The sequence below is a fragment of the Caretta caretta genome, chromosome 20 (assembly GCF_965140235.1).
Source record: "Caretta caretta isolate rCarCar2 chromosome 20, rCarCar1.hap1, whole genome shotgun sequence".
Classification (NCBI taxonomy): Eukaryota; Metazoa; Chordata; order Testudines; family Cheloniidae; genus Caretta; species Caretta caretta.
Window position 1 is genome coordinate 1,926,916 of NC_134225.1, and position 25,630 is coordinate 1,952,545.

Consider the following 25,630-nt stretch of genomic DNA (forward strand, 5'->3'; position numbering starts at 1 on the left):
GCTCCGGGCTGTTAGCAGCTCCCCGCTGTCCCCCAGGTACCCCCTTCTGGTGCCTCCTGGACGTGGTGCCCATTAAGAATGAGAAGGGCGAGGTGGCGCTCTTCCTGGTCTCCCACAAGGACATCACCGACAGCAAGAGCCGGCCGGGTGCCGAGAGCTGGAAGGAAGGTGCGTGCGTGCGTGTGTGTGTGGGGTGTCTGCAGGCAATCTCCAGGGCAACTGGGCCTTAGAGACAGCCCCAGACCCTCACACTTGCTGGCCAAGCAAATCATGGGCCCTTCAGAAGGTGGGTCACGTGCAGGGTAACAGCCTGCTACTGCTGCCATCTGGCAGAGCGACTCCTCTAGCTCAAGCTGCAGTGGCCTGGTCTGTGAGTGGAGACGGGCCCAGGTTGGATGTGGGGGGTTGCATGTTACACAGACGCACACGACACGTGTGTGACGGGACATGGCAGGCGGGTGCAGAGGGACAGACGTACGCTGACCAGCATCCCACTCGTTTCTCCCACCTGTGTGCGGAAAGGAATTTGTTATGTGCACCAATGTGGAGGTGACGTGTGACACATCACAACATTCATGTGGCGGGGGTGGGGCTGAGGGGTGCAGAGTGTGGGAGGGGGTTCAGGGCTGGAGTGCGGGGGGGCGGTGAGGGCTCTGGCTGGGGGTGCGGGCTCTGGGGTGGAACTGGGGTTGAGGAGTGTGGGACGGGGCTCAGGACTGGGGCAGAGGGTTGGGCGTGTGGGCTCTGGGGTCGGGCCAGGAATGTGGGGTTTGGGGTGCAGGCTGCCAGGGGGCTACAGCGGGGAGACAGGACCCCCCCCAGCTCTCTCTCCCCACCGCAGCCCCAAGCACCTGTGAGGCGCTTAAAAGTCGGCTGCGTGGCCACGCGGCTTAGAGGGAACTTAGATGCCGACCCCCATCCCATGGGCCCCTCTGGGTGCCCCTAACATCCAGCTGCTCCCCCCCTCTCTCGGGCAGGTGGGAAGCGCCGGTTCAGCCGGGCCGGTGCCAAGGGGTTCAACGCCAACCGGCGCCGGAGCCGGGCCGTGCTCTATCATCTCTCTGGACACCTGCAGAAACAGGGCAGGAGCAAACACAAGCTCAACAAGGTGCATGGGGGGGACTGGACTGTGAGTGGGGGGTTGGGGAGGAGACCCTGAGTTGGGGCTGGCGGAGGGGGTTCCCTGAGGGAGGGAACTGCCTGGGTTGGGGAGCCTGGGGAGGGGGCTGGCAATGGGGATTTCCTGGTTCGGGGGGGCTGCCTGGGTCAAACAGGGCCTGGGGGGGGCGGGAGGGTCCAGGGAGGCAGGCTGGTGGGGGGGTCCCATGGGGGAGGGGCTGACCCTGGGGCTGACCCCGCTCCCTCGCCCAGGGAGTGTTCGGGGACAAGCCCTCGCTCCCCGAGTACAAGGTGGCTGCGATCCGCAAGTCGCCCTTCATCCTGCTGCATTACGGCGCCTTCAAGGCCGGCTGGGACGGGCTCATCCTGCTGGCCACGCTCTACGTGGCCGTGACGGTGCCCTACAGCGTCTGTGTCGGGGCCGGCTCCGACGAGGGGCTCACGGCCGGCCGCGGCCCCCCCAGCGTCTGCGACCTGTGCGTGGAGATCCTCTTCATCCTGGGTAAGGACCCTGGGTGCCACCCCCTGCCCAGCTTCCCCAGTGCCCGCTCTGCCCGCGCGCCTCACTCCCGACCCGCAGCCCCCTGCCCGGCTACCCCAGTGCCCGGTCTGCCCACGCGCCTCACTCCCGACCCGCAGCCCCCTGCCCGGCTACCCCAGTGCCCGGTCTGCCAGCGCGCCTCACTCCTGACCCGCAGCCCCCTGCCCGGCTACCCCAGTGCCCTCTCTGCCCGCGCGCCTCACTCCCGACCCGCAGCCCCCTGCCCGGCTACCCCAGTGCCCTCTCTGCTGGTGCTCCTCACTCCCGACCCGCAGCCCCCTGCCCGGCTACCCCAGTGCCCGCTCTGCCCGCACGCCTCACTCCCGACCCGCAGCCCCCTGCCTGGCTACCCCAGTGCCCTCTCTGCCAGCGCGCCTCACTCCCGACCCGCAGCCCCCTGCCCGGCTACCCCAGTGCCCACTCTGCCCGCGCGCCTCACTCCCGACCCGCAGCCCCCTGCCCGGCTACCCCAGTGCCCGGTCTGCCCGCGCGCCTCACTCCCGACCCGCAGCCCCCTGCCCGGCTACCCCAGTGCCCTCTCTGCCCGCGCGCCTCACTCCCGACCCGCAGCCCCCTGCCGCCCCAGCCCTGGCTCTTTGCTTGGTGCGGCTCGCAGGGCAGCCCTTTCTCCAGCCAGGACCCCTCCTCCCCGCGGGGGCTGCGCTGAGGCCGTTGAGCTCAATTCACTGGTGACGCTGCCCCCCTACGTTAACCCCGCGGGCGCTGTGCTCCCTGCAGACATCGTGCTCAATTTCCGCACCACCTTCGTCAGCAAGTCGGGGCAGGTGGTGTTCGACCCGCGCGCCATCTTCCTGCACTACCTCACCAGCTGGTTCCTGCTCGACCTGGTGGCCGCCCTGCCCTTCGACCTGCTCTATGCCTTCAAGGTCAACGTGGTGAGTCAGCCCCGGGGCGGGGGGAGCTCCCAAGGGGAAGCCTGGAACCCCCAAGCGCCAGCAAAGTCTGGAGCAGGCAAAGCCAGGAATTTAGCTCCCCTGGGACTGAGTCAGCCCCACTCCAGCCCTCCCCCTTGGTCCCCACCAGCTCCGGCCCCATGTCGGCCTCAGCCCTTCCCTGCTGGGTGGCTGTGGGAGCCCCCTGCCGTGCCCTGCCCCGCCACCAGGGCAGCGAACTCCCCGCGCTCTCTCCCCGCAGTATTTCGGGGCTCACCTGCTGAAGACGGTGCGGCTGCTACGGCTGCTGCGGCTGCTGCCCAACCTGGACCGGTACTCGCAGCACAGCGCCGTGGTGCTCACGCTGCTCATGATCGTCTTCGCCCTGCTGGCCCACTGGGTCGCCTGCGTCTGGTTCTTCATCGGCCAGCTGGAGATCGAGAGCAGCCGCGCGGAGCTGCCGGAGATCGGTAGGTGGGGCACGCGCGCGTGCACGGGGCACCCCTGTGCGTGCTCCAGCACGTGCACCCGCCGCGCTGCTCCACGTGTGCGATTGCACGCCCAGTCACAACAGGTGTGCACCCGCCGCGCTGCTCCACGTGTGCGATTGCACGCCCAGTCACAACAGGTGTGCTCCCGCCGCGCTGCTCCACGTGTGCGATTGCACGCCCAGTCACAACAGGTGTGCACCCGCCGCGCTGCTCCATGTGTGCGATTGCAGGCCCAGTCACAACAGGTGTGCACCCACCACGCTGCTCCACGTGTGCGATTGCACACCCAGTCACAACAGCCGTGCTCCTGCCGCGCTGCTCCACGTGTGCGATTGCATGCCCAGTCACAACAGGTGTGCACCTGCCGCTCTGCTCCACGTGTGCGATTGCACGCCCAGTCACAACAGCCGTGCTCCTACGGCGCTGCTCCACGTGTGCAATTGCATGCCCAGTCACAACAGGTGTGCACCCGCCGCGCTGCTCCACGTGTGCGATTGCACGCCCAGTCACAACAGCCGTGCTCCTGCCGCGCTGCTCCACGTGTGCGATTGCACGCCCAGTCACAACAGGTGTGCACCTGCCGCTCTGCACCCCGTGTGTGATTGCATGCCGAGTCACAACAGGTGTGCACCCGTCGCGCTACTCCACGTGTGCGATTGCACACCCAGTCACAACAGATGTGCACCCGCCGCGCTGCTCCACGTGTGCGATTGCACACCCAGTCACAACAGCCGTGCTCCTGCCGCGCTGCTCCACGTGTGCGATTGCATGCCCAGTCACAACAGGTGTGCACCTGCCGCTCTGCTCCACGTGTGCGATTGCACGCCCAGTCACAACAGCCGTGCTCCTGCCGCGCTGCTCCACGTGTGCAATTGCATGCCCAGTCACAACAGGTGTGCACCCGCCGCGCTGCTCCACGTGTGCGATTGCACGCCCAGTCACAACAGCCGTGCTCCTGCCGCGCTGCTCCACGTGTGCGATTGCACGCCCAGTCACAACAGGTGTGCACCTGCCGCTCTGCACCCCATGTGTGATTGCACGCCCAGTCACAACAGGTGTGCACCCGCCGCGCTGCTCCACGTGTGCGATTGCACGCCCAGTCACAACAGGTGTGCACCCGCCGCGCTGCTCCACGTGTGCGATTGCACGCCCAGTCACAACAGCCGTGCTCCTGCCGCGCTGCTCCACGTGTGTGATTGCACGCCGAGTCACAACAGACGTGCACCCGCCACGCTGCACCACGTGTGCGATTGCACACCCAGTCACAACAGACGTGCACCTGCCGCTCTGGACCATGTGTGTGTGATTGCACGCCCAGTCACAACAGACATGCACCCGCCGTGCTGCTCCATGTGTGTGTGATTGCACGCCCAGTCACAACAGACGTGCTCCCAGCGCTCTGCACCGTGTGTGCGATTGCATGCCCAGTCACAACAGACGTGCACCTGCCGCTCTGGACCACGTGTGCGATTGCACGCCCAGTCACAACAGACGTGCACCTGCCGCTCTGGACCACGTGTGCGATTGCACGCCCAGTCACAACAGACGTGCACCTGCCGCTCTGGACCATGAGTGCGATTGCACGCCCAGTCACAACAGACGTGCACCTGCCACTCTGCACCATGTGTGTGTGATTGCATGCCCAGTCACAACAGGTGTGCACTCGCTGCTCTGCACCACACGTGTGATCGCACACCCAGTCACAACAGCAGTGCACCTGTTCTGCACCATGTGTGTACACAGGGCACACCCCGAGACGTGCACCTGCCACTCTGCACCACACACGTGCGATTGCACACCCAGTCACAACATGGGCACTTGCTGCTCTTTGCTACACACGTGCAATTGCACGCTCAATCACAATAGGCATACACCTGCTGCTCTGCATGACACGTGTGTGATCGCACACCCACTCACAACACGTGTGCACCTGCCTCTGTGACCCATGTGCCACACGGGGGAGCATGCATACATACAGACAGATGTGTGCCCATACGTACACCCCCAGCACGCCCCGCTGTCTCTGACGTCTCCCCCCCGGGCTGGGATCGGCCTTGGCCGTACACACAGTCTCACGTGCCTGGGCCCTCCAGCCCGCACGTGCCCCATGTGCTGTCATCCCATGCCCACGGGCGCACACGGGTATGGTCTGGCAAGCGTGTCGTGGCCTCCATCTGTGCCCCCACGCTCTCGGGGTATCACCAGCCCCCCCCCAGGCGCACACGCAAGGTGTCACGGTTGGAAACAACCCCCGCCTGAGGATGTCAGTTCGCACACACGTGTGCCCCCGCAGACACGCGTGCACAAACGCACACACTCTGAGGTGCCCCTACTAAGCCGATCCCTGCCCCAGGCTGCCCTCCCCCACCGGCCAGCCTGCCCCTGCCCCGGGTTCGCTCACACCTTGGGTCAGGCCTGCCTCTGGGCACTGCCGGACGCCCTGGCTGGGTCCCAGCCGGCCCCAGGCCCTGCCCCAGCTCATCCCAGCTGCTCTTGCTCCGCCCCGGGGGGGCTTTGACCCGTCTCTGCCCCCCAGGTTGGCTCCAGGAGCTGGCTCGGCGCCTCGAGACCCCCTACTACCTGGCGAGGAAGAGCTGCAGGTCCCCGGCCAACGGGACGGGCCCGGGGGGGCCCCCTGGGGCCAACTGCAGCCTCACTGGGAACAGCTGGGAGCTGCTGGGGGGGCCCTCACTGCGCAGTTCCTACCTCACCTCGCTCTACTTCGCCCTCAGCAGCCTGACCAGCGTCGGCTTCGGCAACGTCTCGGCCAACACCGACACCGAGAAAATCTTCTCCATCTGCACCATGCTCATCGGGGGTGAGGGGGGGCACCAGGGGAGCGGAGCTCTGGGGGGAGGCAGACACAGGGCAGGGGGCAGGGCTTTGAGGCCAGGGTGAGGGGCACCAGGATGCCGGGGGGGGGCTGCCAGAGGTGTGAGTGGGCAGAGGGAGGCCTGGCGGGGAGGGGAACCAGGGCATGGAGGGTGCCCGGGGGGGTTAGGTGGGGGGAGTCAGTGGGGGGGGTGACCGGCAGGGGAGGATCAGGCTGCCCCCCGCATCGCTGTACCAGGACCCCAGTGACCCTGTCTCCTGGGCACTTTGCATCCTGGCCTCCTAACAAGGGGTGGGGCTCGGGGAGCCCTGGGGGGACCCTCGGGGGGATGTAGCCCCCACCCCCAACCGCCTGTGCCCACCCCATCCCCAGTCTCACCCGGGTGCTGGATACAGCGACGGGCAGTTGCCATGGAGACGGGTGAGCGCCTGTCGGGTGAGTGGGCGGGCGGGCGGGGGCTTCACCCACACAAGCTGCCAAGGGGGATCGCTAGCCGCAGGTGGCCCCCTCCCCCTTCCCCTCCCAGCACCCCCTGCTCTGCCCCCATGCGCGACTAATGCCCCTCACTCCCGACCCGCAGCCCCTGCTAGCCCAGCCCTGCCCCCCCCACCTCCGCCGGTGCCCCTCACTCCCAACCCGCAGCCCCTGCTAGCCCAGCCCTGCCCCCCCCACCTCCGCCGGTGCCCCTCACTCCCGACCCACAGCCCCTGCTAGCCCAGCCCTGCCCCCCCCACCTCCGCCGGTGCCCCTCGCTCCCGACCCACAGCCCCTGCTAGCCCAGCCCTGCCCCCCACCCCAGCTCTGCCGGTGCCCCTCGCTCCCGACCCACAGCCCCTGCTAGCCCAGCCCTGCCCCCCCCCAGTTCCGCCGGTGCCCCTCACTCCCGACCCGCAGCCCCTGCTAGCCCAGCCCTGCCCCCCCCACCTCCGCCGGTGCCCCTCACTCCCGACCCGCAGCCCCTGCTAGCCCAGCCCTGCTTCCCACCCCAGCTCCGCCGGTGCCCCTCGCTCCCGACCCACAGCCCCTGCTAGCCCAGCCCTGCCCCCCCCACCTCCGCCGGTGCCCCTCGCTCCCGACCCGCAGCCCCTGCTAGCCCAGCCCTGCCCCCCCCCAGTTCTGCCGGTGCCCCTCACTCCCGACCCGCAGCCCCTGCTAGCCCAGCCCTGCCCCCCCCACCTCCGCCGGTGCCCCTCACTCCCGACCCACAGCCCCTGCTAGCCCAGCCCTGCCCCCCCCCAGTTCTGCCGGTGCCCCTCACTCCCGACCCGCAGCCCCTGCTAGCCCAGCCCTGCCCCCCCCACCTCCGCCGGTGCCCCTCACTCCCGACCCACAGCCCCTGCTAGCCCAGCCCTGCCCCCCCCCAGTTCTGCCGGTGCCCCTCACTCCCGACCCGCAGCCCCTGCTAGCCCAGCCCTGCCCCCCCCACCTCCGCCGGTGCCCCTCACTCCCGACCCACAGCCCCTGCTAGCCCAGCCCTGCTTCCCACCCCAGCTCCGCCAGTGCCCCTCGCTCCTGACCCGCAGGCCCCCTGAGCGGGTCTCCACAAAGCGCTCGGGTGGGAGCGATCGGGTCAGTCTGGCTCCACGTTACCCGGAGCCTGCCTGGGCCCTGTCCTTCCAAAGTGAGCCCAGGAGTCCGGGCTGCCCTCCCGCGGCCAGGCCTGACCCCGGTCCCGCTCTCCCCACAGCGCTGATGCACGCCGTGGTGTTCGGGAACGTGACGGCCATCATCCAGCGCATGTACGCCCGGCGCTTCCTGTACCACAGCCGCACCCGCGACCTGCGGGACTTCATCCGCATCCACCGCATCCCCAAGGTGCTCAAGCAGCGCATGCTGGAGTATTTCCAGACCAGCTGGGCCCTGCACAATGGCATCGACACCCACGAGGTGAGCCCGCCCCAGCCGGGAGCTCCCTGGGGGGTTGGCCTAGAGCGAGGGGGGGAAGTCGTGCCACCAGGGAGCAGCCTGTTTTGTCTCTACTGGGGTTGGGGCCGTGCGGCTGTGTTTTCGCTCTGCTGGCTCTGGGGGCCCCTCCCGGGCCCGCTGTGGGGGGAGCGGGGCTGGCAGGGGGGTGGGGGTGGGCCTGGTGTGTGTGGGAGGGGCTGGGCTGCCCGAGCGGGAGCCGGGGTCGTTAATTCTGCTCCCCCCCGGCCCCGCCCAGCTGCTGCGGAGCCTGCCGGACGAGCTGCGGGCCGACATCGCCATGCACCTGAACAAGGAGCTGCTGCAGCTGCCGGTGTTCGAGGCGGCGAGCCGGGGCTGCCTGCGCGCCCTCTCGCTCAGCATCAGGCCGGCGTTCTGCACCCCGGGCGAGTTCCTCATCCGCCAGGGCGACGCACTGCAGGCCCTCTACTTCGTGGGCTCGGGCTCCATGGAGGTGCTGAGGGACGACACCGTCCTGGCCATCCTAGGTCTGCGCCTTGCCTGGGCGGGGGGGATCAGGCAGGGAAGGGCCCCCCCCCATCACTTGGTCACGGTGCCGACTAAGCCAAATGCTTCACTGAGGATGTGCCCCTCACTCCCGACCCACAGCTCCTGCTGTCCCTGCCCTGGGCTCCCCCCAGCTCTGCCGGTGCCCCTCACTCCCAACCCGCAGCCCCCTGCTAGCCCAGCTCTGCCCCCCTCCAGCCCTGCCGGTGCCCCTCACTCCCGACCCGCAGCCCCCTGCTCTGGGCTCCCCCCAGCACTGCCGGTGCCCCTCACTCCCGACCCGCAGCCCCGCTAGCCCAGCCCTGCCCCCACAGCTGGGCCAGTGCCCCTCACTCCCCCCCCCCCCGCAGCCCCTGCTACTCCATCCCTGGGGGGTCTCCGCTGGTTTTGAGGTACAGGGATGGGGCCGAGCCTGTCCCCCCCTGACTCCAGGGCCTCAGATGGCCTGTAACGCCCGGGGGGGGGCACTGGACCTGCTGCATCCGCTGGGCGTCAGCGACCCGCCCTTTGCTCCTAGGGAAGGGGGACCTGCTGGGCTGCGACCTCTCGGGCCAGGAGCGCGTGATCAAGGCCAACGCGGACGTCAAGGGCCTGACCTACTGCGACCTGCAGGGCCTGAGCCTGCGGGGGCTGGGCGAGAGCCTGGCGCTGTACCCCGAGTTCGCCGACAAGTTCCGCCAGGAGATCCGCACCGAGCTCAGCTACAACCTGGGCAGCGCCGGGCCCCAGGTGAGGGGCGGGGCCAGGGGCGGGGCCTGACCCGCCCAGCAGGGAGCGCCCCCTAGTGCTTGGCTGGGCACCTGGGGCGGGGGGCTGTGCAGCCCCCGGTGCCCCAGTGCAGTGGGGTGGGGGGGTGCTCGCCCTGACCAGCCGTGCAGGCCCCAGTGCAGTGCTGGTCTCACCCCGCTCCAGGGCAGGGGTTGGCCTTGCTGCCTCCCTGACCCCATCACCCCGAGCTGATTGGGGGGGGGCTCCTCCCTTCCTGCCCCAACCTGTCACTTAACATGCCTTAAACCTAGTCAAACACCCCCCGATAAAAACAAAGGACCCAGCGGCAGGAGTGAAAAGGGAACCCAAGCAGAGGCCAGCAACAGAGCGGGGGGCTACTGCGTTTATTGCACCCAAGGCAGCATGTCTGATTACCTGCCCTATGGGCAGGTGGCGTATTTGTGCGTTCGGCGCAAGGAGCTCCTGGCCCTCAGACCGCGTACGGGCTTTGGAGACAAGCGTGGTGGAGCTGAGGGAGACAGAGCTGGACCTAGATGAGACTTTCCGGGACACAGTAGAGCGGTCCCACCCCCGGTCTGACAGCCTCTGTGCTGCTCAGGAGGATGAAAGCCTCAGGGAAGGAGAACATCCAACTGGAGCAGAGGGAAAGGATCCCATAGTTGGGACCCTCCTCCCGGATGATGTTGTGGTCTCCTCTCGCACTGAGGACACCTCTCCGGGGTAGGGCACTCCAGTTATTGGCAAGAGACAGGTGTTAGTAATGGGGATTCAATCATTAGAAACCTAGACGGCTGAGTTTGTGATGACCGGGAGAACCGCATGGTGACCTGCCTGCCTGGTGCAAAGGTTGCGGCTCTCTCCAGGCATCGAGATAGACGTATGTGGCGTGCTGGGGAGAAGCCAGTGGTTGTGGTATGTGTAGGTACCAATGACAGGGAAGGGTAGGAGAGACGTCCTGGAGGCCAAATTTAGGTTGCCAGGTAAAAGGTTGAAGTCCAGGACCTCCATGATACGTTCTCTGAGATGCTCCCAGTTCCACGCACAGGGCCAGTTAGAACGGCAGGGTCTCAATGCGTGGATGAGACGATGGTGCAGGTTTAGATTTATTAGCAACTGGGGGAACTTTTGAGAAAGGGGGAGCCTGTACAGGAAGGATGGGCCCCACCTAAACTAGATTGGAACCAGATTGCTGGGGCTTAATATTTAAAAGGTCGTAGAGCAGTTTTTAAACTAAGGGCTGGGGGAAAGCCGACAGGCACGGAGAAGCACGTGTTTTGGACAGAGACGTCCCTTAGGGGAGGGGCTATTAATGGAGATTCTCCATGTCCTAGTGAGGAGGAGAGGATGGAAGATGATAAAATACAGGCAGGGTCTGATGAGAAACAGTCAAATGAAAAAAGTCCCGTTCAATTACATCGTGTAATGGCAGACAGCTAAAAAGTGACAAGTTTTTAATTGCTTATAAACCCAGTGCTAGAAGCCTAAATAATAAGATGGGTGAACAAGAGGACCTCGTATTGAACGAGGAGATTGATCTAACAGGCATCACAGAAACCTGGTGGAATGAGGATAATCAATGGGACACGGTGATACCAGGGTACAAAATCTATCAGAAGGACAGAACAGCTTGTGCTGGCGGGGGAGTGGCGCTCGATGTGAAAGAAAGCGTAGAATCAAATGAAGTAAAAATCTGAAATGAACCGAACTGTACCATAGAATCTCTCTGGACAGTAATTCCATGCTTGAATAATTCGAATATAGCAGTAGGGAGATGTTACCGACCACCTGAGCAGGATGGTGAGAGTGACTGTGAAATGCTCAGGGAGGTTAGAGAGGCTATTAAAATAAAAAACTCAATAATAATAATGGGGGATTTCAACTATCCCCATAGTGGCTGGGTCCATGTCACTCCAGGGCAGGATGCAGAGAGAAAGTTTCTTGACACCTTCAATGACGGCTTCTGGGAGCAGCGCGTCCTGGAACCCATGAGAGGCAGTTCCTGATTTAGTCCTAAGTGGAGCGCAGGATCTGGTCCAAGAGGGGAATAGAGCTGGACCAGTTGGTAATTGTCACGGCGTCCCCGGGCGATGCTCTGGAGCTGCTCCCTACGAAGCCAGGCAGGACTCTGGGGAAGTCTCCTTTCTCTGAGCAGCCTGTCTTCAGGGGACACAGCTCACACAGCTTCCACCTTCCTGGGTCTGACCTCGGAGCATTCAGCCTCCTCTGCCCCTCCGTGCGCTTCCCCCAGCGAGTCTGCCCAGGTGGGGTCCTGGGGAGCCAGAGGGTCCTGCCCCCCAACTCCGCAGTCAGACGTGACTCTCAGCCAGCCAGTAAAGCAGAGGTTTATTAGACGACAGGAACATGGTCAGCATGTCCCTCAGCAGATCGAGGGACGTGATCGTTCCCCTCTATTCGACATTGGTGAGGCCTCATCTGGAGTACTATGTCCAGTTTTGGGCCCCACACTACAAGAAGGATGTGAAAAAATTGGAAAGAGTCCAGCGGAGGGCAACAAAAATGATTAGGGGGCTGGAACACAAGTTATGAGGAGAGGCTGAGGGAACTGGGATTGTTTAGTCTGAGGAAGAGAAGAATGAGGGGGGATTTGATAGCTGCTTTCAACTACCTGAGCGGGGGTTCCAGAGAGGATGGCTCTAGACTGTTCTCAGGGGTGGCAGATGACAGAACGAGGAGTAATGGTCTCAAGTTGCCATGGGGGAGGTTTAGGTTGGATATTAGGAAAAACTTTTTCACTAGGAGGGTGGTGAAACACTGGAATGCATTACCTAGGGAGGTGGTGGAATCTCCTTCCTTAGATATTTTTAAGGTCAGGCTTGACAAAGCCCTGGCTGGGATGATTTAATTGGGGATTGGTCCTGCTTTGAGCAGTGGGTTGGACTAGAACCTCCTGAGGTCCCTTCCAAACCTGATAGTCTATGATTCTATGGTCTAAAACAGAGCTTGTAGGTCCATAGAACAGGACCCCTCAGCCGGGTCAATTTTGGGGGGCAGTGAGCCAGACAACCACTTCTGCACTTCACTCCTCGTCCCCAGCCAGCCCCAAACTGACTCCCCCTCCAGCCCCTCCTCCTCTGGGCTTTGTCCCTTTCCTGGGCCAGGAGGTCACCAGATTCCTTTGTTCTCCAACCCTTTAGCTCTCAGCTTGCAGGGGGGAAGGGCCCAGCCCATCAGTTGCCAGGAGACAGAGTGTCACCATTTATGTACCCTGGCCCTGTGCTCTGCAACAATTACACCCCTGCCTTATCCCACCACCTAGAGCCTTAAGGAAATGCCTAGGGGAAACTGAGGCACCCCGACAATATTCAGAGGAAACATTAAGCACAGTCCCACTTCGTCACAGTCATAGTGACCATAATATAATTGAATTTAACATCCCTGTGGCAGGGAAAACACCACAGCAGCCCAACACAGTAGCATTTAATTTCAGAAAGGGGGACTACACAAAAACCAGGAGGTTAGTTTAACAGAAATTAAGAGGTACAGTGCCCAAAGTGAAATCCCCGCAAGCTGCGTGGAGACTTTTTAAAAACACCATAATAGAGGCTCAACTTAAATGTACACCCCAAATTAAACACCATAGTCAGAGAACCAAAAAGAGCCACCGTGGCGAAACAAGAAAGTAAAAGAAGCAGTGAGAGGCAAGAAGGCCTCCTTTAAACAGTGGAAGTGAAATCTTAGTGCGGAAAATGAAAGGAGCCTAAACTCCGGCAAGTGAAATGTAAAAATAGAACGAGGCCGGCCCCAAAAGAGCGTGAAGAACGGGTGGCCAAAGACTCAGAAAGTAATGGCAATGTTTTTTAAGTCCATCAGAAGCAGGAAGCTGCTAAACAGCCAGGGGGGCCCCTGGCCGATCGAGGTGCGAAGGGAGCACTCAAGGATGATAAGGCCATTGCGGAGAAACAAAATGAATTCTTTGCATCAGTTTTCACGGCTGAGGACATGCAGGAGATTCCCAAACCTGAGCCATTCTTTTTAGGTGACAAATCTGAGGCACTGTCCCAGATTGAGGTGTCATTAAAGGAGGTTTTGGAACAAACTGATAAAACTAAACAGCAATGAGTCACCAGAACCAGACGGTACCACCCAAGAGTTCTGAAGGAACTCAAATGTGAAAGTGCAGGACTACTCACTGCAGTCTGTACCCTGTCACTGAAATCAGCTTCGGTACCCGATGACTGGAGGGGAGCTAATGTGATGCCAATTTTAAAAAATGGCTCCAGAGGCGATCCTGGCAATTACAGGCCAGTAATCCTGACTTCAGTACCAGGGAAACTGGTTGAAACTATAATAAAGAACAATATTGTCAGACACAGAGATGAACATAATTAGTTGGGGAAGAGTCAACATGGTTTTTGTCAAGGAAAATCATGCCTCACCCATCTACTAGAATTCTTTGAGGGGGGTCAACAAGCATGTGGACAAATGGGATCCAGTGGATACAGTGTACTTAGATTTTCAGAAAGCCTTTGACAAGGGCCCTCACCAAAGGCTCTTAAGCAAAGTAAGCTGTCATGGGATAAGAGGGAAGGTCCTCTCTTGGATTGATAACTGGTTAAAAGATAGGAAACAAGGGTAGGAATAAATGGTCGTTTCCAGAATGGAGAGAGGTAAATAGTGGTGTCCCTCAGGGGTCTGCACTGGGCCCAGGACGATTCAACATATTCATAAACAATCTGGAAAAAGGGGTAAACAGTGAGGTGGCAAAATCTGCAGATGATACAAAACTACTCAAGACAGCTAATTCCCAGGCAGACTGCGAAGAGCTACAAAGGGATCTCTCAGAACTGGGTGATGGGGCCACAAAATGGCAGATGAAATTCAATGTTGATAAATGCAAAGTAATGCACATTGGAAAACATCATCCCAGCTCTACACATACAATGATGGGGTCTAAATTAGCTGTCACCACTCAAGAAGGAGATCTTGGCGTCAGTGTGGCGAGTTCTCTGAAAACTTCCACTCCGTGCACAGCGGCCGCCAGAAAAGCGAACAGAACGTTGGGAACCACTAGGAAAGGAACAGATAATAAGGCAGAAAATATCATGTTGCCTTTCTATAAATCCATGGGACGCCCACATCTTGAATACGCGTGCAGATGTGGTCGCCCCAGCTCAAAAAAGATATACTGGAATTGGAAAATGTTCAGAAATAGGCAACAAAAATGATTCGGGGTCTGGAACGGCTTCCGTATGAGGAGCGATTAATCAGACTGGGACTTTTCAGCTTGGAAAAGAGATGACTAAGGGGGGATGTGATAGAGGTCTATAAAATCATGACTGGTGGGGAGAAAGTAAATAAGGAAGTGGTATTTACTCCTCCTCAAGAACTAGAGGTCATGAAATTAAATTAATAGAAAATTTAAAACAAACCAAAGGAAGTATTTCTTCACACAACACACAGTCAACCTGTGGAACTCCTTGCCAGAGGATATTGTGAAGGCCAAGACTCCAAATGAGGTTCAAAAGAGAATAAGTTCATGGAGGCTAGTCCATCAGTGACTATTAGCCAGAATGGGCAGGGATGGTGTCCCGAGCCTTGGTTTTACCAGAAACTGGGAATGGGCGATGGGATGGATCACTTGAGGATTCCCTGTTCTTTTCATTCCCTCGCGGGCCCCTGGCCACTGTCAGCAGACTGGACACTGGGCAGGACGGACCTCGAGTCTGACCCAGTCTGGCCGTTCTGATGTCAGCGAGCAGAGGCCCCTCGGGCTGGGCGCAGGCATCACTGGAGAACCCCTGGGGCAGGGGGTGGTGACCTGGCTCTGGCGTGTGGGGCAGATGCAGGGCCAGGGAGCCACACAAGCTGAGTGAGGTGGGGCAGCAAGGCCCCTCTCCCACGCTGACCTCTCCTGCCCCCCAGGCCGACACCAGCTCGCTGAACAGCGCCAACCCCCTGCTGGAGGACAAGGCGGCCGAGGATGCCCCGGTGCCCCCACCCCGCTCGTCAGCCGGCCCAGCCCAGGAGCCCTTGGAGGCACTGTCCAGCCCCCAGCTGCCCCCCAGCTGCCCCCCCTCGGCCGTGGGAGCCAAGCTGCTGTCGCCCAGGAGGGGCGTCCTGCCCCGGACGCGGCGCCTGCCCCCTGCTGCTGGCCCCCAGACCCTGCAGCTCCACAGCCTGCCCTGGATGGGGCCCCCTGACCTCAGCCCCAGGTAAGAGGGTGCCGGGGCCTGGGGTGGGGGGGGTCCTGCTGTGCCAGGGCCTGGAGTGAGGCTAACAGGGGTTCATCCCAGCTGCCCAGGGTCGGGGTGTTTCCTGGTGGTTACCCCGGTGGCTGGGCACGCGGCTCAGATCTGCCCAGGTGGCTTTAGGCAATGACAACCCCCCCGCCCCCCAGGGAGGTGTGGGGGCCTGAGCCCTTCGGAGACTCCCAGCTGGGTGTCCCTGGGCTAATGGGAGGGGGATGGAGCCCCCCTGCTGGGTAGCTCTGGGGTCCCAGGGCTGATGGCCGTGGAGTGGGGATGGAGCCCCCTGCCTCCCCCTGCCCTGTGCTGGGTGGCACCGGGGCTGATGGCCGGGGAGGGGGGGATGGAGCCCCTGTACCCCCCCATGACGGTGCCGCTCTCCACTGCAGGGTGGTAGACGGCATCGAGGAAGACGCCTGCGGCTCAGATAAGTCCATGTTCAGCTTCCAGGTCGGCCCCTCGGGCCCCGACTGCAGCAGCCCCTCCCCTGGGCCAGGTACTGTCAGCGCCCCGGTGGGAGCAGGGGCGGGGGAGGCTCTGGGAGGGGGCTGGGCACTAGGACTCCTGGGTTCTCTCCCTGGGAGTGGGGGGGGGGGGGCCTGTCCTCCTGGGTTCTCGCCCCTGCTCTGGGTGGGGCTGGGGACTAGGACTGCAGGGTTCTCTCCTCTGCTCCAGGAGGGCTTGGTGCTAGCCTGCCGTCTCCCCTTGCCCCAGACAGCGGGCTGCTCGCCATCCCCCTGGGCCCAGCGGAGCTGACGGGCGCAGACGCCATCGAGAAGCTGCGGCAGGCGGTAAGCGTGTGGGTGGGGGGCTCAGCCCCTGGCATCCTGCCCCGCGTGGGGCCCAGGGGGTGGGGGAGAGCACTGGTGCACTGGGATGCTGTGGATTCAGGGAGCCCCGGCCCAGGGGAGGGGGCAGAGGGCCCTGCCTGGGTGTGGCTCTCCCACCCAACTCGTGGGCCCCTCCCTGGCATGGGGGGCTGCCCCCACACTGAGGGACCTATCAGCTGGGGTGGGCAGGGAGGGGGCACTGGCCCGCCCCTCTGCACTCACTCCTCTCCCTGCCCCCAGGTGGCCGAGCTGTCGGGGCAGGTCCTGCAGATGCGCGAGGGGCTGCAGTCGCTGCGCCAGGCCCTGCAGCTCTTCCTGCTGTCCCAGCCGCCAGCTCCGCTCGCCCGCCCCGAGGGCACCGCCTCCTACACGGCCTCGGCTTTCCCCGGCGCCACCCTGCTGCAGCCGCTGCGCGTGGAGACGGGCATCCCGGCCTTCTTCCTGCACAGCTCCGCGCCCGGCCCCTGCCTCAACGCAGCCTGCCCCCGCGCCCAGCCTGCGCCCCCGTGGGCCTGGGGCCCGCCCGCCTCCCACAGCTCGCCCTGGCCCGGCGCCCCCCGGACCGTGGAGCTCGGGGCTAGCTCCGGCCCCAGGGACCCCACTGCTCCCACGGCAGCACCGGCCTCCCCTGCCCCCCACGGACCGCCAACCGCTGAGACGGACCCCCAGGGGCCTCCAGCTCCAGCCGCTTTCCCTCGGCCCTGGGACCCGCCCGGCCTGGAGATGGTGCTGCTGGGCGCCCCCGGCACCCCCTGCTGGCCCCGGGAGGACGGCACAGGCATGTAAAGGCTGCACCCCCCCTACACACAGCAGGATTTTTCTGCCCCCCCACCGCCCCCGGAGAGCCAGGGGGCCTGGCCCCACAGCCCCCGTGGGGAGCCCCCACAGGCCACGGGGCTCGGGCCTCGCTCCCAACACACCGCTGCCTCTGGGGGCTGCCCCCATGAGCACTGCGGGGGGATAGGCCACAAGGGGTTCAGTGCAGGAGCCGCTCTCCAGAGCTTGTGGCAGGAGCCTGGTTCCACCCCCCAAGGGCACAGCTGGCCCCAGCCGGCGGAGAGGGGGCAGGGTCCCGTCTGGCCTGTGGAACTGGGGGGAGGGAGCAGGGGGGCCCCTTGCCTCCAGGCAGTTGGGGGCAGCAGGGCTTCCAGTCCATAGGGCTTCCCCTCCCCCTCCCTTTTTAGATTAAAACAGCTGCGTTTTGATCTCTGCTCTTGTGTCTATTTAGGCCTCTGCCTCACATACACTCACTACGACGTGGGGTAGGGCAGTCGCGCTGGGCCCAGCCGCAGGCCCCCTTCGACGGCCAAGGCAGGGCAGGCCCCATGGGCAGGGAGAGGGGCAGTGGCTGCCCTGTTAACAGGGGGAACTCACTGCGGCAGGACAGAGCCTGGTGCCCTCTCGCTGCCAGCCCCTCCCTGACACCGGCAGGCCCCAGAGACCAGTAGCAGGTTGGACGCATTTATTTGGAAGGTAACATCGTGCAGTCGGGCCCCCGCTGCGTGACACAGGAGGTGCAGCCGCCGGCACCTTTGTGCTCTGCCCCCCAGCCAGAGGGGAGCGGGCGGCCCCAGGGCCAGGCCCAGCCTCCGGGGAAAGGAGGGGGCTGGGAGCCTGCGGCGGGTGAAGCCAGCAGTCACCTGACGGTAGCAGGGCCCCTCACTGCTGCGGGATCTTGGCAGCTTCGGCTTTGATGAGGGCAATCAGGTCCTGGTTGATGAGGAAGACGAAGCGCAGGCTGGCGATCTGCAGGGGAGAGGGAGGTCAGCGCGGGCAGGGCCCGGGCAAGGCCCAGCAGAGCTCCTGGCAGCCTGGGCAGCTCTGGAGTTGGGGGAGCCCCCGCAGCGCCACCACCAGGGGCTCCCCTGGGGCACCCAGTCAGGGGGCGTCTGAGCCCGGGGGAGCAGGATCCATCCTCCCCGCGGGGCTAGCGGCAGGAAGGCCGATCCCCCGCCCACGCAGCGGGCCCGGGTGCTCACCTCCACCACCGAGTTGTTGTTGAGCTTCCACTTGCTGCCCCCCAGCACGGGGCGCCCGTCCACGTAGATGGGCCGCCGGCCCTCGTTGGCGATGAAGAAATCCCCGTTGTTCTTCAGCTTGATGACGCCTGCAAGGCGCAGCGGGGTGGGGGGGCGGTGAGGGGGCGCAGAGACCTACCGCCTGCCTTGGGGACCCCACCCACAGCCCAGCTACCAGGCAGGGCGTCGCCAGTGTCCAGCCCCACAGCGAGAGCACAGGCCTGAGCCCCACACCCAGGGACTGGAGCATTGGGCAGCGCCCCATTGCAGGTACCAGGTGCCCCCTCGCCCCACACCCCAGCAGTGCCACCCTGGAGCCGTGTGGGAGCCCCGCCCCCGATACTCACAGCCCTGCCCCTCCATGGACAGATCTATGAGGCCCACCCTGGTTGACAACAGCTCTGCCCCCGATGGGTGTGTCAGCCCTGCCCCCCTACCTTGCTTGCGGGAGATTTTCCAGGCAGGGCCCTCCAGCGCCAAGTCCACGTCAATCTGATTGTCCTTCGTGGCTCTGCCCAGCGTGATCTGGGGGGCGAGGGCTGTTAGCCAGGTGCTGCCCCCCCCACCTGCGTGCTCCCCCAGGGTGGGCAGGGACCAGGTGGCTCTAAGCATCAGCCAGCCCTGCCCCGCAGTGAGCCCCCTCTGCTCCGCCCACTAGGGCACAGCCCCTCCCTGTGTGCCCAGCAGCAGGCTCGGAGCCTGTACCATGGCCACCCCGGGGCCATGCTGCAGTGACTGCTGCATCTCGGGGCCTTTAGCCGGGCTGATCCGGGGAGCTGGCCCACGAGGACTCACCTCTCGGGAGCGCATGAGGTAACGCACCATCCTCCCCCGGAGCACGGCCAGTGTCTGGTTGTCAAAGTCCGGGGAGCTCATTCCTGGACGAGGGAGGAGAGAGTTCAGACAGACTCACCTCCCACCGTGGGTCACCCGGAGAACCGCCCCCACCTCCGCTCATGGGTCATCCGGAGAACCGCCCCCACCTTCCCCCCCGGGACACCCAGAGAACCACCCCCACCTTCCCCCCCGGGACACCCAGAGAACCGCCCCCACCTTCCCCCCCGGGACACCCGGAGAACCGCCCCCACCTTCCCCGACGGCTCTTGGGTGGAAAGACCCCCCACCCCGGGTCTCAGCCAGGCACAGACTGATCCTGAGCGTCACGGTTCCCAGGAGTCCCAGGCAACCCTGCAGCGTGGATGTCTGCTCACTGCCCTGGGGGACGCTGGGACTTTGTCCCACCCAGCCCCGCCCCCATGGCCCGGAGGCCGAGGCCCCCCCGGCCAGCTCAGCGCTCTGAGCCAGGCCAGCAGAGCCCCCGCGGCTCTCACCCGTGATGCTGTCCACCAGCACCTGCCACTTGTGCAGCTCCTGCTCCAGCTGCCGGATCTCCCGCTTCTGGCGCCTGTCGGCCACGGCCAGTTCTGCAAGGAGGGAAGTGCAGGGGGCAGCTCGGGCCGGCACAGGGGTGACGGGGCCCTGGGGAGAACGGGCTGGCTCGGGGGAGGGGATATGCAGCCTCTCCCCTCTGGGGGGCGCTGGCTCCCATCTGGCCTGAGGGCAGGGGTCTGGCTGGCTCAGGAGGGTGAGGAATGGGGCCTTTCCCCTCTAGGGAATGGGGCATGGAGTCTTTCCCCTGTAGGGGGCACTGGCTCTGATCTGGCCTCAGGGCAGGGACTGGCTGGCTCAGGGGGTGAAAATGGGGTACAGGGTCTTTCCCCTCTAGGGCGCGCCGACCCAGTGTCAGGGCAGAAGGGCTGTCAGGCCCAGGGGCAGCAGCGGCCGGCTGGATGGGGCTGTGGCAAAGGGTCCGAGGCACAGCGCTAACCGAACCCGCAAGGGGCTGGGGCGCCCCTCAGCTCCCCCACCCGGCGCCCCAGGGGCGGGGAGCAGAGCGAAGGTCCCGTCAGACTCACCATGCTCCAGCACTTCGTCCCGCACATCCCTGCAGGGAAGGGACAGGGGAGGAGTCAGGTAGCTGCCCTCACACGCACGCCCACGGGATGCCTGGCAGGCTGGATCCCTAACACGCGCTCTCGGGGCCTGACGCAGCCCCAGCGCGGGCCCTCTGGAGCCACCTGCCACCATGTCTGCCCCCCAGGGCGCCAAGGGCAGCCAGGCCTGCTGGGCACTGGGCCCTCGCACACTGGGGCACGGGCGAAGCTACAGCCAGCCAGCGAGCTGGTGCTTGGTGCTGCAGAGCTGGGCTCCAGGGGGCAGGCAGCTCCAGCTAGTGGCTGCAGCAGCTTGGGCTGGGGAGCAGCAAGAAGGTAATCAGACCGAGGGGCTCCAGGCAGCCCAGGGGATATGGCCTGTGGCATGAGCTGCATGTGATGCCAGCCCCTGTGCACTGGCGGGAAGGACCCCCCGCCCAGCCCCCACATTCCCCGCAGACGCTCACTTCAGCTTGCTGTCGTCAATCACGTCCTCCGCGTCCGAGAAGTTCAGCACCTGGTCCCCCTTGGGAAGCGGCTGCACTGAACGGAAGCACAGGGCGGGGGGAGGGGTTAGCACAGTCCCTGCATCAGCACAAGCCCCCCGCGCTCTCGGGGCCCAGCCTGGTGACTTGGGCCCCGGTTCCAGGCTCTCGCGCCGGGCCCAGCCGCGGGGCAAGGGCGGGCGGTGGGGCGGGCGGGCCGCACCTGTCTGGTCGTCCAGGAGGTGGTACTGCTTCATCAGCTGCCAGTGGGCCTGCAGGGCCTTGGCCGTGCGCGAAGGGTGCAGCGCCTCGGGGTGCTCGTGCAGCAGGCCCTGGAAGGTCTCCAGCGTGGGCTGGCTGGTCTGCGGAAGGACGGACGGGTCACTGCGGCTTCCAGAACCCACCCCTAGGGGGCAGGACAGCCCCGGGCTCCCGGCAGTGGGAGCCTGGGGACATGCGTCTGCATGGATCACAGTGCCAGCTCCCACGGCTCGGCCCAGGGCTACCACTCAGGGGGCTCCGCTGGGCAGGGCTGAGGGAACCTGCTGGGCTCTCCTGGGCCAGAGTACGTGAGGGGCCATGGGGCAGGGGGCATGGCCTGGCGACTCTCCCAGGCTTTCCTGTGGCATCGGCCCCCTGGGATTTCTGTGCCGGCAGCACCGTTGGGCAATTGGGGTGTCTGTGCCACGGGGAAGGAGCCAGGAACCACAGCACATGCGCCGGGGGCCCCGGGCCAGGCCAGTGCAGCTCCCACACAGCAGGACTCCCTGGGGGGCACGGGAACCGTTTGGCTGCAGGGCGCTTTGGTGAAGGACACCCGGCAGGACGCTCTGCGGAGATGGCCCTTCCTCCCCTGGGCAGAGGGAGCGGAGCGCCTTCCAGGTCCAGACTCTCGCCCCCGCTGGCAGGGAGGGGACTCTGCCATTTCCCCAGGAGCACGAGTCGCTGGCTGCCCGGGCTGTACCAATCCCACCTGGCTCAGCCTCCAGGTGTCACTGCATCCTGCGCACAGAGGGGGCCTGAGTGAGCCTTACCGATCCCACCTTGCTCAGCAGCTGCTCCTCGGCTTTGCTGAACAGCACCTTGCTCTGGATGGCAGTGATGGCTTCGGGGTGCAGCTGTCGCATGGCCTGACAGGCCAGCCTGCGGAGGGAACAGTGACCACGTCAGCTACCAACTCAGATTTCACGGCTCTGATGCCAAGCAGAGGGCAGGGCTCTGCCCCTCGGACTCACTGCTCCCCAGAGCCACAGCTGGGGGGACGGGAGACTCCTCACACCACCCCCAGCCACCCCTCTGGGCGAGTGACCAGCAGCAGGGAACCAGCCATGCTTGGAGCAGCGGCCCCACGGGTGGCCTGCCCCTGGCTGAGCCCGCGCCCGGTGGCCTGGCACTCACTTGGAGATGAGCGGGTCGTAGAGCAGCGCGTGCCACCTCTCCTGGATCTCCCGCAGCGTAAAGCGGCAGCTGAACTTGACGCCCAGGTGGACCGAGGTCAGGTCGTTGGTCTGCAGGGGCCCGAAGAGAGGCCAGACTTAGGGCTGGGTCCCCGCACCCACAGCGCGGCCAGAGGGGCCCTGACGGCCACGCCACCGGGATGCCCATCACCGCTCAAACAGCCATCATGGGCAACGCTTCCCAGCCTCCGGCCCCTGGGGTGCAACTGAACCGACACGAGGACGGAGCCGAGGGCTCTGGGAGGCCGAGGGCGTTTGGGACGCAGCGTGTAATCAGCCAGGGCTGGAGTTTAGGACACCGGGACTAGCACCCCCAGGTCTCGGTACAAGGTGCCGTGGCAGGTGGCCAGACCTTGACAGAACAGTCTCCCCCAGAGCCATGGGCCCCGCCCCAGAAGCTCTGCTGACTTCCCACTCCCTGCTGGGACGTTTCCCAGGCGGGTGCCAGCCTGGCCCGGCCCTGCCGAGCAGGATGGCAGCATTACCTGGAGCACAGCATTGATGAGCAGCAGGTCATCCGCAGGCTTCCAGCGGCCCAAGTCCTTCGTCACCTGCAGGGGCTGTTTGCTTTTCTTCATCCGCTTGGGGAGGCTGGAGTTTGGGACCGGGCTCGGGGTGACGGGTGCAGAGACGGATTTGGATACCTGCACGAGCCAGGAAAGGAGCTAGAGAGTCCTTGAGCCTGGCCAGCGGGGCCCACTGCTGGAGGCCATGACAGGCGGATGGGGGCTGCCCTTCACAGCCCCCCACCCAACCTAGCCAGCCCTCGTCTGGGGGGCAGGACGCGCCCAGGGAAGGTGGATGTCCGAGCGCCAATGACACTTTGCGCTTACCCGTCCAAGCCCAGCCAGCAGGGCCGGAGCCAGGAAGCGAACTGGCTGCAGGCAGCGAATGAAACTGCCTGGCTCTGGCTCGCCGTCCACCAGCAAGAGGAACCAGGCCCCACAGGAGAGAATTAACCGAGGCTCTGCCCAGCGAGTCACAGCCCGGCAGGAAAGCTGCTGACTGCCACAGTGACGGTGTCCCTTCGGCATGGTTGCTGAGGGGCTCTGTGGCTCCCAAGTTCTGTCCCAAGCTGGCTGCGGGAGCCTCCTGCCCTCTGCCCTTTCAAGTCCTGGCATGGGGAGGTCTCAGCGCTGAGCCAGGCCTGTGTGTTCTTCCCTCAGGGAGCTGCAGGATCTACTGGCCGACGGCTCTCTCTGTTCCCCTCCCCCTCAGGGATAAAGCCACCCAAGCTCTCCATGCTCAGGCTTCAGGGCTGATCTCCAGCTGGAGGTTAGGGAAAACCCCCTCCCCACAGCATAGTGTCTCCTCCCCAGCACACCCAGCCTTAGGCGCGGTCAGAGACAGAGGGACTAGGGGCCTGCTCCAGACCAGACAGGGCACCAGGCCCCGCAGGGCGCTGCCCACTCTCTTTTCCCCCTCACCTTCTTCTTCTCGCTGGAGGAGGGCTCGCTGCCCGAGCAGCGGCCTGGCTCCACCCCACTGGGCCCCTTGGCCCGGCTGGACGACTTGGCGAGGCTGCTCTCTACCAGCTCATCATCAAACTTCTTCCTCTTGATGAACCTAGTGGGTCAAACACAGGCCCCAGGTGAGGCCCCTCCACCCACGTGCAGGCCCCTGCTGCACACCTGGCTACCTGGAGCCAGCTCTCCACCCCCCAAACAGCAAGATGGGTGTGGGGCGCCCTCTGGTGGCTCCGAGTCCAACCATCACTGCAGCTCAGGGTTGCGGTTGGTGAGCCGGGCTCCAGGCCTGATGCTCGTGTTGAGTTAGCAGCACCTGGTTCATCACAGGACATCAAGAAGCCCCACGTCCCAACTTCCCATCCCCCTCTCTGGGACTGCACTGGCCTGATCCATCCTTACCGCTAGGGAGGGTCCCTGCACGATGCAGGGAACCCCAACCCCTCCTCATTGCCCTTGGCCCTTCCTGGGTACCTGGAGGAGCTCCGCCGTTTGGGGATGGAGCCCGAGACCTGTGACGAGCTCCTTTTCTGTCCTGCCAGCGACTCCTCGTCTTCAGAGCGGCTCGCCGTACCTGACGCCATCAGTCCGGAGTCCAGCACGTCTGCACCAGGACAGAGGAGACAGAGCCACACCCCTCCACATCAAAGAGATCAGATGCCAGGCATCACACTGGGCTCAGCCACAGAGAACCTGCGCTCCCTTGCACCAGCCTGCCCAATGCCAGGAAGCAGGTGGCTGTGGGTAAACCTCACATGTGATATGGCAGAAAGCCCTAGAGACCCCATAATGCAAACCTCCCCACAACTCCAGAGAGGGAGACCCCACATCAGGACTGCAGCGCATGGATCTGATACAGAGATCACGTCTCACTCCACTTCAAATGCAGCCAACTCTGCGGAGGAACGTGGTGCAGGATAACAGCTCACAGGAACACTGAGGGGTGGAACTACCAAGGGGGGAAGGGGCTCCCGGGATGGCCCAGGGGGGCGCGTAGGAGCGCGGTGAGCAGAGAGGGGAAGGCAGACGGGACCGACCAAGGGGCTGCGTCACCCTGAGCCCCGACACGCCGCCCCGGCCACCCCCACAGAGCCGGCGGGGCGCAGAGACCCCCGCGCAGGGTGGGGCTGCAATGGAGACCCCCCAAGCGACAGACCCCTCCCCCCAGGCCCAGCCGCTGCCCCGGGGAGTCGCGAGCCATCACCCTGTTCACAGGTAGGGAAACTGAGGCACGAGGAGACACTGCGCTCACCCCCCCTCCCCCGATCGCGCATGACGTCAGCAGCACAGCTGGGGCAAGACCCAGGCCTCCTGGCTGGGCCTGGGGGGAGGGGTCTATCCCTTGGGGGGTCTCCACAGCAGCCCCATCCTCCCCCAGACATTGATCACGCGCATGCGCGCTGGGCCGCTCAGTCTGGCTGCCCGCGCCCTCCACAGGCCGCGCATGCGCAATCAGCCCGGCCGGCCAGGCGCGGAGGTTTCCCCACCCCCCAGGCGGGACGCGGCGGCCCCGCGGCCTCACCATTCCCCGGTGCGGCGGCTCCGCGGCGGCGTCCGTCGAGCACGAGCCGCCATCCACAGCGGATGATCACTTCCGGAAGAGGTCGGTCACTTCCGGGGGCCTAAGCGGAAGAGAGAGATTGCTTCCGGTTCAAACGGAGTGACCCTGCCTGTGGGCGCCGCCATCGCGCTCCGGCGGTTGAATGGGCGGCGCCATCTTGGTGACGGGAGCGACCATGTCCTGTCCTGCGCCCGGGACTTGGCTACCGGAGGGGCTGGACCAGAGAATGCCCCCCCGCCCCACTCCTGGCCCCAGCTCGGCGGACCGGCCGCCACAGGGCACCATGGCAGCGGGGCGCCCCGTTGCCATGGCAGCGCACACCCCACGCCCGTGGTGATGCGCCGAAGCTCGTCGCCATAGCACCGGGGCACCCAATCCCGGCGGCCCGGCTCCCGTTGCCATGGCAACCTCAGCATCCCCCTGCCCCCCACCCTACCCCGCCCACCCCACCGGGGGCTTGGATGGCGCCCGTCAGCCAACCTGCACAAGCCCCCGGTGTGGGCCCAGCCGGGGGCCGCTGCAGGGACAGGCCCTGCCCTGGCCCTACTGGGAGACCCGACGCCCCCCGAGGACCCAGGAGTCCTGAGGCCCAGTGGCCTCTCCCAGGCCTGCGCCCAGCTCCCACCCCCCGGCCGCG

General features: G+C 64.6%; 2 protein-coding genes across 11 annotated transcripts in view; one reads left to right on the plus strand and one right to left on the minus strand.

Moving 5' to 3' along the window:
- The window catches only part of KCNH3 (potassium voltage-gated channel subfamily H member 3), a 29,250-nt gene extending 11,968 nt beyond the window's left edge, over positions 1 to 17,282 (plus strand). For 5 of the 10 annotated variants that reach the window (XM_075121571.1, XM_075121572.1, XM_048831523.2 and 2 more), the window contains 12 exons: positions 37 to 168; positions 978 to 1,108; positions 1,372 to 1,621; positions 2,399 to 3,023; positions 5,777 to 5,862; positions 7,565 to 7,764; positions 8,039 to 8,288; positions 8,825 to 9,036; positions 14,920 to 15,209; positions 15,632 to 15,738; positions 15,918 to 16,033; positions 16,313 to 17,282. In XM_075121571.1, the coding sequence (XP_074977672.1) occupies positions 37 to 168; positions 978 to 1,108; positions 1,372 to 1,621; positions 2,399 to 3,023; positions 5,777 to 5,862; positions 7,565 to 7,764; positions 8,039 to 8,288; positions 8,825 to 9,036; positions 14,920 to 15,209; positions 15,632 to 15,738; positions 15,918 to 16,033; positions 16,313 to 16,858 (2,945 nt within the window). In that variant the 3' untranslated portion in view covers positions 16,859 to 17,282. Of the gene's footprint in view, positions 1 to 36; positions 169 to 977; positions 1,109 to 1,371; positions 1,622 to 2,398; positions 3,024 to 5,580; positions 5,863 to 7,564; positions 7,765 to 8,038; positions 8,289 to 8,824; positions 9,037 to 14,919; positions 15,210 to 15,631; positions 15,739 to 15,917; positions 16,034 to 16,312 lie in introns of all 10 variants that reach the window. The other 5 variants (XM_048831525.2, XM_075121570.1, XM_048831528.2 and 2 more) reach the window with 4 other exon arrangements.
- Positions 17,283 to 17,519: 237 nt separating this feature from the next.
- On the minus strand, positions 17,520 to 25,054 carry MCRS1 (microspherule protein 1). The gene is made up of 14 exons (XM_048831569.2): positions 24,955 to 25,054; positions 23,907 to 24,036; positions 23,394 to 23,532; positions 22,452 to 22,610; positions 21,908 to 22,017; positions 21,544 to 21,652; positions 20,733 to 20,871; positions 20,492 to 20,567; positions 20,007 to 20,035; positions 19,422 to 19,514; positions 18,886 to 18,968; positions 18,528 to 18,615; positions 18,052 to 18,179; positions 17,520 to 17,818 (listed from the first exon to the last, which is right to left on the minus strand). Exons 2-14 carry the CDS (start codon positions 24,014 to 24,016, stop codon positions 17,732 to 17,734), a joined length of 1,350 nt encoding a protein of 449 aa, XP_048687526.1. The 5' UTR covers positions 24,017 to 24,036; positions 24,955 to 25,054; the 3' UTR covers positions 17,520 to 17,731.
- Positions 25,055 to 25,630: the final 576 nt, after the last annotated feature.